General features: G+C 34.4%; 1 protein-coding gene across 1 annotated transcript in view; it reads right to left on the bottom strand.

Annotated features, from left to right (window-relative positions):
- The window catches only part of KIAA1109 (KIAA1109 ortholog), a 205475-nt gene that overhangs the window by 83492 nt on the left and 108841 nt on the right, over positions 1–13142 (bottom strand). Inside the window, exons 42-48 of the mRNA XM_035023133.1 lie at positions 12737–12956; positions 12124–12282; positions 10227–10402; positions 6137–6312; positions 2823–3529; positions 2165–2410; positions 1602–1695 (exon numbers count right to left, since the gene is read on the bottom strand). Coding sequence (XP_034879024.1) covers positions 1602–1695; positions 2165–2410; positions 2823–3529; positions 6137–6312; positions 10227–10402; positions 12124–12282; positions 12737–12956 — 1778 coding nt within the window. The remainder of the gene's footprint in view (positions 1–1601; positions 1696–2164; positions 2411–2822; positions 3530–6136; positions 6313–10226; positions 10403–12123; positions 12283–12736; positions 12957–13142) is intronic.

Below are 13142 nucleotides of genomic sequence, written 5' to 3' on the forward strand. Positions count from 1 at the left end.
GGCAAGAAATATAACTATATAATACTTTCTAAAAATCTGTTTTATAAATACTGTTTTACAAGTCTGGAAACTATTTGAAGCCCTTAAGAGATAACAGATTATAGAGATAAAAGGTTCAAGAGGATAGAGTAAATGACACCTGAGACAACTAGAGAAATTTGTTTTACTTGCTGCATAAATTAAAGTAGCCGTGGTACTTTCAATTTAGAACCAGCAAAGGAACCATGGAACTGAAGGTCTGTAGTGACATTTGGCAGAAGCACAGATTCAGACAACAATTCTGACTGTAGGGTTTTAAGTATTTTAGGCACAGCTTTTATCTTTCTGAATCTCAATTTATTATTCTGTAAAGTGGGATAAAACCACCCCAGTTTACGGGATTCAGATTAGGATTAAATAAAATAATCTATGAGAGGCTCCTGGTTCACAGTAGGTCCTTGTTAAGATTGCAATTACTACATCATAATCGCCCTTCTCCCACACTGAATGATCAGAAAAGATCTTGTCTGTCATAACTACTATAATTTCCTGGTCTTTCCAGACTTAGGAAATGCAATCTGGACCAAATAGGCATCTATAATGAAATATACTCTTTGGCTCTAGGTTTACAGGTCTAAAATACCCCAGTAAGACTTAACCAACCATTTCAAGGAAATGTTCTCCAAGACAGTTATCACATCACCCATGTTTAAAATATGAATAGAACTGTTACTAGTCAATATATGATTAACACTTAATATTTACGAAGCTGAACAAAATCCTCTATTTAGTCAGTATTTAGTATGACAGATTCACTATAAGATGACAGAACATTAACTAGTTATATTAAGAAACAGCAAATTCTCAAAATCTGACCTAAATTATCAAAGCATATTTTGTAGTTACAACATAAAGCTGCTCCAGTAAAAGGAAGTTAGGAATTAAGATATATACTCCCAAGCATATGAACAAAGTCAATGGTTAAATATACTGATAATAGGTTAATGATCTGCCTATATTGAAAGGTAATCATTATCAGAACAATTCAGAATAGATCTAAGAGTAGAACTTATAAAGAAAAGGTTAAGAGCAAAGAATCAAAAGAAAAGTGATATGCTATGGTATACTCACTATAAAAAGTTTACTTATATTATTACAAGAGTCTCACAGGCTTTATTGTTAAATTCTTTAAATGAAAAATGGCAAGATACAATTTTAAAAGCCAGCATGAATTTGAGTAATGATTACTTAGCATAAAATCAAGAGACAGTCTGTATTCTTTGACTAAAATTTTAACTATTTGAATTATGTAAACTTTTTGCATGTTGTATGTTTAACTGAAGTTTGCATTATAATCATTTTTTCTTGTTATACAAACTTATAGTGTACTTGGAGTCAGCTTTTTTGGGTGGGGTGTGGGGGTAGTAAACCAACTGTAAAAAGGGAAAAAATTATTTTTCTGAAAACATTTCATTTGGTGACATTCTTAATGACATAGGAACTATAGTATCTGGTAACATAATGTATACACACCTCAAAACTCAGCATGTATGGGATTCATCCAATGAATTTTAAGTTTCCTATAAAACTGTAATAAACAACTTGAAGAAAACAACACTTACTGTATATTTGGTGTAATCCCTTCAAGCAGCACAATATTAACCCCACCAATATGAGCAGTGGCACACGTTTCAGTCATCTTTTGATGTAAAACATCTTAAATGTAAGAAAAAAGAATTATATGAAATCTGGAAATAAATTAATTGTACTTTGTATTAAAGTTGCATTTTATCCATAATACATTCATTGACAAAAGATAATTTAAGTTTTATCTATAATAAAATTTAAATTATTTTGGAACTACTTAAAATTTTTTTTATTTCTGCGTATTCATATATATGTACATATTATATGTCAAAGTTGGAATAATGCCAAATATACAGTTTAATATGCCATTCATGCATTAAATAGCCTAAAAGCATTTTAAATCTCAGAAGTAATACTTGGTGCAGAAAAGTTGGAAAACTAAAAAAATAGGAAAAGAAACTATATAAAGTGGCACTCTTCATCCATATAAATGGAAAAGTTCATTTTTTGAAGAAAAACTGCCAAGTAGGAATTTTAGAGACATGGCATTGGCTTTTTTTCAGAAAAGCAGCACTACAGTGTTAGAACGTCACCCTACCTTTCATTTTTTCCTTAAGTGTAAAGCTGCCGTGGATCCTCTTCAGTTCTGATTCCATTGTTAGCCCCCCAATGTCAGCCTCCAGGTGTGTGCGGTTCACCATACCAATCCCAAACACTATCAGAGTAACATGCTGAGGTTCAGAAGTCACCAAGCTACGTTTCCTCTGTGTCTTAGTCAAACTATTACTGTCTTGTTCATTCTCAAACACAACTTTACATGTTGGCTCTGTAGGGCTCCGAACTCCTTTATAAGGAAACAAAACATATGGATTTAGATAGGAAAATGTGAAAGTGAAGGACACTCCAAACACCATCTTACCTTTCTTCATATTCCAAACCAGCCCTCTTCCTCACCAAAATTATTTTTAAAATTTTTCAACATTTTCCCATGATCATACTGACAATAAATAACACAGTCAGATATTTGAAAGTAGTATGTCTGAATCTTTAAGACCATACTGTGTATGGAAGGACAGGAAATGGGGTGGCAGATTATCTGACTGCCATTACTATTTTCTCTCCATGGGTGACTGGCAATTTTCTTGGCATTTCATTTATCTACTTATAACATTAAGAAAACATGATCAACAACCAGTCTGTTTTAGTTTTACTGCTGTTCTAAAAAGAAATTTTTCAAATATAAAGATATCCATTACCTGCTGGTCCAAATGTTTCTGAAGATTTTTCCAATATTCCTGTTGGATCAGAGATAAGTGAATAGAAGTTAAGTAATTTATACATATTCTGCCAGCACTCAGCCGAAGGCTCACTTTGTTCTGACACTGTAATTGAATCAGAGTCATCCATATGAATAGTCATATGGTCCACCACATCTTTTGAACCTTTCCTAGACACTTTTGAAGTTCTTCTTTCAGATCTTCCTAATGAATTTTTGTTTCGAGATTCCTTTTTGTTATTTTCATTGTTGGTCCGTTTGTTCTTTGCATTGTTTACCCTATTGCCACCATTCAGACTTCCTCTAGAACTGCGGCTGAAGTCAGATGAGCGAAAATCCCGATGTTTTCTGGTTTTGAAGGTAGGTGTTGGGGAAGCCGATCCAGCTGTATATCTGCTAAGTTTAATGTCAGTTTGAGTCGCTTTGATGTCATCTATCATCGTACTAAACTGATGAATAAGACGAACCAAAGCCATATCTACATGCTGGCTTATTGACTGACAAGAAATAGTAAAGTTACAGTGGAAGGTATTATAATACCGTTTGTTGAGATCATGAAAAGAAAGAGCACTGGTAGAGTTCTGAGGGGTGCACACTGACTTTTCCATTACAACAGCACTGATGCTAAAGGTTTCCAACATTAATGCTGGTTTGAATTCAAGTGGAGGAAGATTCACATGACCTTGCCTAAAAATGAAGAAAAAAGAAAAAAATGACAAGATTTTATTTCCTTTTTCCCAGAGCTGCACAATCTTTATTAGTTTATTAGCAAAAAACCTACAAGGTGAAACATGTTATAAACAATTTAAATAATTTTAAGCAAGAGATCAAGTAGAATATGCTTTCTCATGAGGCCAACCTTTTATATGTTGGAAACTAGGCCTTAAATCTTCCCTCTTGATCTTATTCCATAACTGACTAGTTAAAATCAGATTTCTGTTAATTATCTCAGTGAAGTAATAAAACATTTTTTCTTGCCAATATGGTGGTATACGCCAATGGTAATGGAATTTAAAGTCAATTATAGGTCAATTAGGTACCTCCCTTAACCATCCTCTCCCCCTCTGTTAAATATATTGTTTATATATTTAATCTCATTGCATTTATATATAAAATTCATTTGCTATTTGAAATGAAACCCTACTGGCTTACTTTGCCAAGATGAAAGTGGGATGGAAGACAAGTGGAAACAAAAAAATGAAAAATACACACAAAAAAAGCTATGAAAATTATTTGGGCAAATCTTTCTGCTTATCTGAAAATTTTCATGTAGGAATATTATAGTCAATTTTAACATTTAAAAGCCAAAACTGTCTCCAATTTCTGTAAACCAGCTACCAATAACAATAAACCTTGGGGCCCAAAATTGTAAAAAAAGGTATTTTTTTCCTTCTTCTTCCATGTACAATACGAATATGTAGTCACATAGGTCAAATTTTCCTAATAGAAAAAAGAAACAGAAGTTGCTTTCATGTTCTCAATTTAACTTAAAGATTTTATAGAGAATAATAATTCTTTAATGAATATTGTTTTAAGAAAAACCCCACTATGGAGTATAATCCATGAAAATCTAAGAGCTCATAGTAAGACTACAATCAATGCTAAGCGTGTTGTCAGAGAAGGAAAGACTAGATTTTGAGAAGTGGAATGGACAGGAGAGAGAAGACTCAAAAGAAATTAAAATAATCCACAACTGCGAAAACAAGAATTAAAAACATATAAGGGAAACAAGAAAGTCTTAAAGAGAGGAGATTCAAGTAAAAGGGGAAAAAAAACATTGGTATATAATGAAGCAGTCAGTTAAGACAAAAGTAGCCAGACAGATAAAGAGCTGGCGTGGGCACTGTATAGCCAAAGTTAAAAGGATGACAATATCCCAGAGGAAGTGATGCTGGCAAAAAATTTCATAGTAAAAGGAACTCGTGATAGTATTTCATGACATTAAAAGTGCAAAGGAAAAAGTGTTGGAAACTCATCAATACTTACAATGGAGTATAGCATTATGTAAAGGTACAGAAGAGATGCTCTTTCTGTATTGTAAGTTATATGATGATAAGATGGCAAGGGCTTTTCAAACTATCCTTTGGTGAGATTTTTAGAATTGAAGTAAGTTTAATTCTCAGTGTTTCTAATGTTTTAAATTATAATGTACTAAGTATTAGTTTTATTGTATTTTTCATTTCCCTACACATTTATAATAAGCAGTAATAGAGTGTTTAATGTTCTAACAAACATTTTTTCCAGGTCACAAAACAAAGGTAATTTTCCCCACTAATCTTGATAATCATTAAGGTCACTTTGTGGTGCTTCAGCTGGCCAGTCATTGTTATGGTATAACACTACGAAAAGCAGTTACTGTCTTATATTTAATAGAAAAGACAATGCGATGTCCATGTTCCTGTGTCATTAGAAAATCCTCAGATATCGAGACCTGAAACAAAATTTGAGAAAGCTATATTTTTCTATTAATAATTGCTGTAAAAATGTTTGAACTGATTGTCAAATTATTTAAATTTTTAAATAGTATATTTCAAATGGAAAACATACTTCACTTAAATGTGTGATACATGTGCATTTTACTTTTAATCTACCACCTTGCAAGAACCTAAATTGGATGAAATGAAGAATGTTGCAAAAACCTCTTGTCATAATTGCCATCTATATCCATATTCTACTATTCCTATCTACATCACATCAGCAAGACCCATGCAAAGTAAAATTTAATGTTCACAAAAGGATTAATCAAATATTATTAGTGGGCATAATATTTCCTATTCAAGCAATAAAGAAACTAAAGAACTATCCCTGATAATAATGACAGTAAAAGATGGTTCTTAACTTTCACCATGCAACATTTAGCATTCCTGTGTATTTGTTTCTCATGGCCATACTCTCAATATGACTTCTACCTGTTTCTAATAGGAAATAATGCAAGTCGACTCAGAAAGGCAGTTAGGAATAATTCTAAGTAAAATATATAAAATTACAATGCATAAGATAATAAAAATTCAGCTACAGGAACAGTAAACAAATTCTGAGGATATACACAATAAATGTACTTTGGCTGACCCACATACACATGCTAACATGGCACAAAACGAAGTCTCAGCATAGACCTCATCACCTAGAAAATCCACAGGTTATTAAAATGAGGTTATTTTTGATAAATGGAAGTTACCTTCTCATTAAGATATTAAAATTACTTTCATTAGCATTAGAGGAAAACAAAGTTAAAAAAAGATACTATAACCTGTGTACAACATTTTACACAAAAAGAACAATAACACAAGACACCTTCTTGCTCTTTTGCCTTTTCTCTCTTTGGCTGTGTCCGAATCCACAATATCTGCTCTAAGGCAGTCCAAAGTTCCTGAAAATGAAAGGTGTTCTCCAAAGTACATTCGGTAGCAGAGTGGCACTGCATCCTGTGACTGAATCCCTGTATGACTGAGAAGAGGTCTGAAAACAACCTAAAAGACATAACATGTTCATTAATTAGCTTAACTTATAATTCATCATTTACTGTGGCTTTTTTCTTACCCTACCTCAATACATATGTCAATACTGTAGTGTGACAAAAAAAAAAAAAAAAAAAGAAAAGAAAAGGACTTGTGTAATAAATATAACTCTAATTTTACTTAAAACTTAGAAGAAGATATTTGCAAATGACATATCAGATAAAGGGCTAGTATCCAAAAATCTATAAAGAACTTATCAAACTCAACACCCAAAGAACAAATGATCCAATCAAGAAATGGGCAGAAAACATGAACAGACATTTTTCCAAGGATGACATCCAAATGGCCAATAGACACATGAAAAAGTGCTCAACATCGCTCAGCATCAGGGAAATCCAAATCAAAACCTCAATGAGATATCACCTCACACCAGTCAGAATGGCTAAAATTAACAAGTCAGGAAACGACAGATGTTGGCGGGGATGCGGAGAAAGGGGAACCCTCCTACACTGTTGGTGGGAATGCAAGCTGGTGCAGCCACTCTGGAAAACAGTATGGAGCTTCCTCAAAAAGTTGAAAACAGAACTGCCCTATGACCCAGCAATTGCACTATTGGGTATTTACCCCAAAGATACAAATGTAGTGATCTGAAGGGGTACGTGCACCCTGACGTTTATAGCAGCAATGTCCACAATAGCCAAACTATGGAAAGAGCCAAGATGCCCATTGACAGATGAATGGATAAAGAAGGTGTGGTATATATACATATAGAACATTATGCAGCCATCAAAAGGAATGAAATCTTGCCATTTGCAACGACATGGATGGAACTGGAGGGTATTATGCTCAGCGAAATAAGTCAATCAGAGAAAGACATGTATCATATGATCTCACTGATATGAGGAATTCTTAATGTCAGGAAACAAACTGAGGGTTGCTGGAGTGGTAGGGGGTGGGAGGGATGGGGTGGCTGGGTGATAGACATTGGGGAGGGTATGTGCTATGGTGAGCGCTGTGAATTGTGTAAGACTGTTGAATCACAGACCTGTACCTCTGAAACAAATAATACATTATATGTTTAAAAAAAAAAGAAGATAGTAGGAAGGGAAAAATGAAGGGGGGGAATTGGAGGGGGACAAATCATGAGAGACTATGGACTCTGAGAAACAAACTGAGGGTTCTAGAGGGGAGGGGGGTGGGGGGATGGGTTAGCCTGGCAATGGGTATTAAAGAGGGCACGTACTGCATGGAGCACTGGGTGTTATATGCAAACAATGAATCATGGAACACTACATCAAAAACTAATGATGTAATGTATGGTGATTAACATAACATAATAAAAAAAACTTAACAGTACTTTTCAGCACATATTATATGCCACTCATCTTCAAATTAATCACAAGGACAAAGATTTCTCTATCTTGCCTGAGTGTCTGAAAGGACAAGGAAAATAAAATTGTGAACTAATTTAAATCATTCTACTTCTTGCTCTTTAAAAAGGCATGAATATATACTATGTTTCCATAAAAATCTGGTATATTAGAATAGTTTATCAACTTCCTATGTTAATATAAAAACATTTCATATGTAATATTATGAACATCTGACCTCTTTTTAAATGGTATCATTTGGTTGTTACAGTCATTTAACATTTATTTTCTGAAAAAAAAAAAAAAGTTCCTTTAAAGTATCATACAAGCTTATGGAAATATATCATTCTGGTTAAATCTCTTGTTAACTGATTCTGTAGTCATGAAGAGCTAACCCAAACAGAAGCAACTACATGTGTTCAATAGTTGATCACTATAACCACTCTGCTTTTTTTGCTGCATGGTTCCTTTTCCTCCTTCCATATCCAAAATATAGGTGTTATCCAGTACTTCCCATGGCCCTCTTGTAACCCTTTCCCTGTACATCTCCCTTGGTAATCTTTACCTGAAAGTTAAATGATACTATTAAAATGGACAAGTGCCATTTATGTATTAAGACCTAAGTCTACATGTTCAATTATCTCTAGATCATCTCATTTGTTTGTGCTTAGGAAGACAGGCTACTCTTGTGAAGGTCTAATGGCCTAGAACAGAGAATTCCAACAATTGTACACTAGATTGGAACCTTAGGGAGAAATTCCCTCTCCTTTATATACTTGCTTGGGATATTCTTTTTTGGATTTTACTCTTTTATTCTAAAGGAAAAATTCTTCCCTCTTCAAGGTTCAAACCATCCTCCATCTTTTCTAATGTTTGTCATTTATTTATCCCCCACCTTGTTAATCCTAACTAAACTTTGATTCCTGACTTACTTTCCTCTTTTTCTTTTCAATCCCAATTTACCATCCTGAATGACTTCTGAATGACTTCTTTGACCATGCAGATAACTCAACCAACACTTCAGTTCCAAAGTTATGTGACTTCTTTTTCCTCCCATAATCTTGGCTTAAACTCCATTTCAGCAACTTCCTAGACTGTTTATATCTATCACCTCATTTTTCTTGCTACATCTGCTTTGGATCAATCCTCTTATATTCCTATAGCTGAGCTGCTAGGAACAATGAAAGGAAATGATATAACTGCATTCATTGGTACCCCAACACTAACCTAAACTCTTAACTAGGCCCTCAGCACTATTTGGGAATCCTTTTAGGGAGTCTGTGGTAAGCTCTCTTTCATATTCACGCCAACCTGTACACATATCTAAATCACCTTACAGAGTTTTTTACTGTATTATTTAATATTCATGTTTCTGGTAGATTTTAGAATCTTACATGTAAAACAATATAATTATTTCTACAAATATGTATAGAATGCTAATAAATACAATTAATGTATTCTATAGGCCAAAACAACAACAAAAAGGTTATTTATTTTCCCACTCTCCTTTAACAAAAAAATGAAGTCCCTAAAAACTACTCCAGTACATTGGAGAAGTAAATCTCAAGAAAATTTAAAAGTGCCTGACACATTTCTTAACATAAATTACTTTCTACATTAAGAGAAAATTGAAGCTACCAATTTGCAAACTTAACCTGTATAATTGTGAACTATCCTTATTGCCTTCTTAGTTTCTCAGAGGAAAAAAGTAATTTTTTATGTCTAAAACATCTCTGAGTGACTCTAAATTCCAACAGTCCTCATCCCTCTCTGAATCTTACTCTATCAGTTTACCCTCTTTTTTCTTTTTCTGATCAGGACCTTCCTAATTCCTCCTCAGTATGTAACTATGCTGGAGTCTCTCTCATCCTGAAAAAATAACACCTCTTAATACCCATGGTCCCACTCACCCACTTGCCTTGTGATGATTCGGACTAAAATATACATTTCAAAGGATTTTGCTCTCCACTCTTATATTTGATCAATTGAATAAAACCTTCACATTATTTTGCCTTTACCTTATCAAAGCCACAACCACCTAAGTTAAAAGCCTCATTTACCACTTACGTGAACTACTTCAGTAACTCATCTTTTCACCTATAGTGTCTCTACTTCAATCCATTTAACACATTGCTACCCATATAATATTTCTACATGTACAGTTCTAGTCACTTAATTCCTCTGCTCTAAAGTCTTCAGGGCTTCCCAACTGCTCACTCAGTAAAGTCTTAACATAGTACTTAACACAGTCTTCTAATTTCTAGTTATGTTATTTAGCCAATCTATATCTCCACATAACAAAAATGCTATTATATGAGACAACTAATTATATACCACTCTTCTGTTTAATGCATACCTATAGATGCTAAATTAGCATTTGTAACTAACCCAGGTACTTTTAAAAGGCTCTTCCATTTTTGCATGAAGACTTTAGACAGACAAGCACACAAAAAAGATTTTCACTAGAATTCCAAGGTGCATATGACTGGATGGTTCCAGCTGCTAAGAATTACCTAATGAGGGGTTACTATAATTACGGAAAACAGACTGGCTCACCTGTGCATCAGCAAGCTGCACAGCAGGAAACCCTTGGTTGGCTTCTTCTACACCTGCCACATCATCCTGACTAGTGCTATGCTGAGAATGTGTTCCATCCAAAGTATTCTGGTCACTAGATAAGACGGTGTTGAAATCTGAGGCTGAGGGTATTGTAGGAAGATTGGGTGCAACACCTAACAGAGTAAATGTTCAAGAGTAAAATCTGAATTATAAGGAAATAAAAACAACATAAAAGGGCACAGCAAAGTAAACTTATGAAGCCCGTATTACAGCAGTATTACCAGACCATTTAAACTGAATGAAGGTAAAAAAAACAAACACACACAGCACTTTTTGGTCATTTTACAGACGATTTAATAATAAAAATGAAATTAAACTAAAACTTCAGAAAGTATCAGTCAGGGCGCCTGGGTGGCTCAGTTGGTTAAAGCAACTGCCTTCGGCTCAAGTCATGATCCTGGAGTCCCTGGATCGAGTCCCGCATCGGGCTCCCTGCTCGGCAGGGAGTCTGCTTCTCCCTCTGACCCTCCCCCCTCTCATGTGCTCTCTCTCATTCTCCCTCTCAAATAAATAAATAAATAAATCCTAAAAAACAAACAAACAAAAAAGAAAGTATCAGTCATTCTCATACATGAAGTCTGTATTAGAGCCAGTCAGTCCAAAATACAGAAATTTATGGCCGGAAGATCTTTGAAAAGCATTTGATATCCCCTCAGCTTTGCACTGAGGAGCAGAGTTACAGACAGCAGCAGGGCAAAAGCCACAGATGTCACAGAGTCCCACATGTAAATTTCTTCCCAATTATGCTTTCCCGAGGCAGAGCAAAAATAAAATGGCGCTATTTCTTTCCTCTGTATTCCCTTTATCCTCTAACCCCCAGGCAAAGGACCATGAGAAAATGTTCTTTTCTGATTTTCCCAAAATTTAAACTGTGCAGTAGTGAGACTAGTGCAAGAACAGTGCTGAGAGCTGGCGGAAACAGTGTCCTCTTCTCTTCTTCAAAGAAGAACCAATGCTAAGAATTGGAATGCAGTCATAAGTAGGATCAGTTTCAGATTCAAGAGTGATCCACATACCAGCAAAACAAAGGACTGAGTGAATAGTCACTTATCAGCCATATTTCATATCATATTTTCTATATGAACAGAATTTGCTAGCAATGCAAATAGCTGTTACATGGATTAATTTCAGCTGCCTTCAGGACCTAGGATCAAAGTCTACTTCACATGTTTTTAAAAAAAAATTTTTTTTTACAAGAATACATGCATCTACTAAATTTGGAAAAATATCCCAAAAAGAAAAAAATAGAAAATGAAGGGTGGCACCACTTATGTTTCTGGAGATAGCCACCAACATTTCTTGGTGAATTCCCTGCCAGTGTTCTTGCTCTTTATACGTATTCTTTTAAAATTAATAAGTTACCCTCATTTTTTCCTCAAAAGCAAAATCTTATTTTATTCCTCTTACTATACCTTTAGGTTTAATTATTTAAGTAACTATAAGAGTAAAAGAATGCTATTATTATTTCTCAGAGGAATCTGAATAAACTAAAATATTTTCTGTATTACAGGTGCAATATGCCATATTCTTTGCATTTTTCCATTTACCTCCTTTTGGTATTTTGAAAATTAAACTGGCCACATTAATTGGACATTTTAAACTCTAAATTACATAAGATCTCACATATGACCTATTTGTCTTTTCACAAGAATACTAAGTGACTGCTTACAATTCTCTCAATTCAGTATTAACAAAGGCATTTCATAAATGGGCAAATTTCAACTAAACAGTATTAAACATTTGATATTTTGACCATTCTGTGAAAAACAGAATTTTGTTAAAATTTACATATGTCCCTTAGACAGTTAAGCAAAATAACATGATAACTCAATACCTGATGGAAGACTATTGTGTGCGGATTTTGTAACAGGAGATTCTTGTACCACACTTCCACGATTACCCACAGCATTTGACATCCAATTATAGAAACTCACAGATGATGGCTCAGATAGCAAGGGATGTTCAGATAACATATCAGTGGCCATTGTATTTCCTGAAAATAAAATTTTATTTAGTATTACTTATGTAATAAGCAGAAAATGTGATGTAATTATTTTCTAAAAGTCAGACCAAACTGTCTTTTGCAGATGTTTTCAAAATCACTGCATGATGCTGGTATTTGGATATTAAGGCACTAATAAACAACTTCTTTTTAATATAACAAGAAGAAATTCACTGTTGGATAGCTTAGACATCATCTCATACCATGACTAGGCTGGTAGTAATATCAAATGCTGCAATTTAGAAATGCAAACTAAGGGCATGAAGATACCAACAAGTTACAAACAGAACAGTTTCCCAAACTACTTTTTCAAAGATAAGGTATAATACATAGATTAGTTATGCAACCGAAGTATAAAGCAAAATAAACTTAAGTCCTATTTGTTTGTTTGTTTTTTAATTCTCACATAGAAGTATACTTATAATGGTCAAAACCAAGGAAGTACCCGTTCTCGTTAGGGAGCTGCTTTTTATAGCTGCACTACTTCTCTGAGGAGTCCCTTCTAGGAGGTTGTGCAAGCTTGGGAAGCTTCCAGTCAGGTAGCTGAGTAGGCTCTCCTTCCTTGGACTCTCCTTAACTGGCATCCCAGCACGTCCAACATGCACCGGAGAATCGGTGGCAGTGTCTCCACTGGTATAGCTCAAAGAATGATATGGGTGAATACCCTACAAAAGGAACAACACAGGGCTCTTTCTCATGCATATAAAAATGACTGCTAATAACTAACACTACTAGTACTGTTGCTATTACTGTTAATTACTATTCACATTAATACCAAAACAGATTGTGCCTACTAGGATTGTGGTGAATCCCAAATGTACACAAAAATGTTTTAAAACTTTACAGTACAA

The sequence above is a fragment of the Mirounga leonina genome, unplaced genomic scaffold, assembly GCF_011800145.1.
Source record: "Mirounga leonina isolate KUSES-001 unplaced genomic scaffold, KU_Mleo_1.0 Mir_176, whole genome shotgun sequence".
NCBI lineage: Eukaryota > Metazoa > Chordata > Mammalia > Carnivora > Phocidae > Mirounga > Mirounga leonina.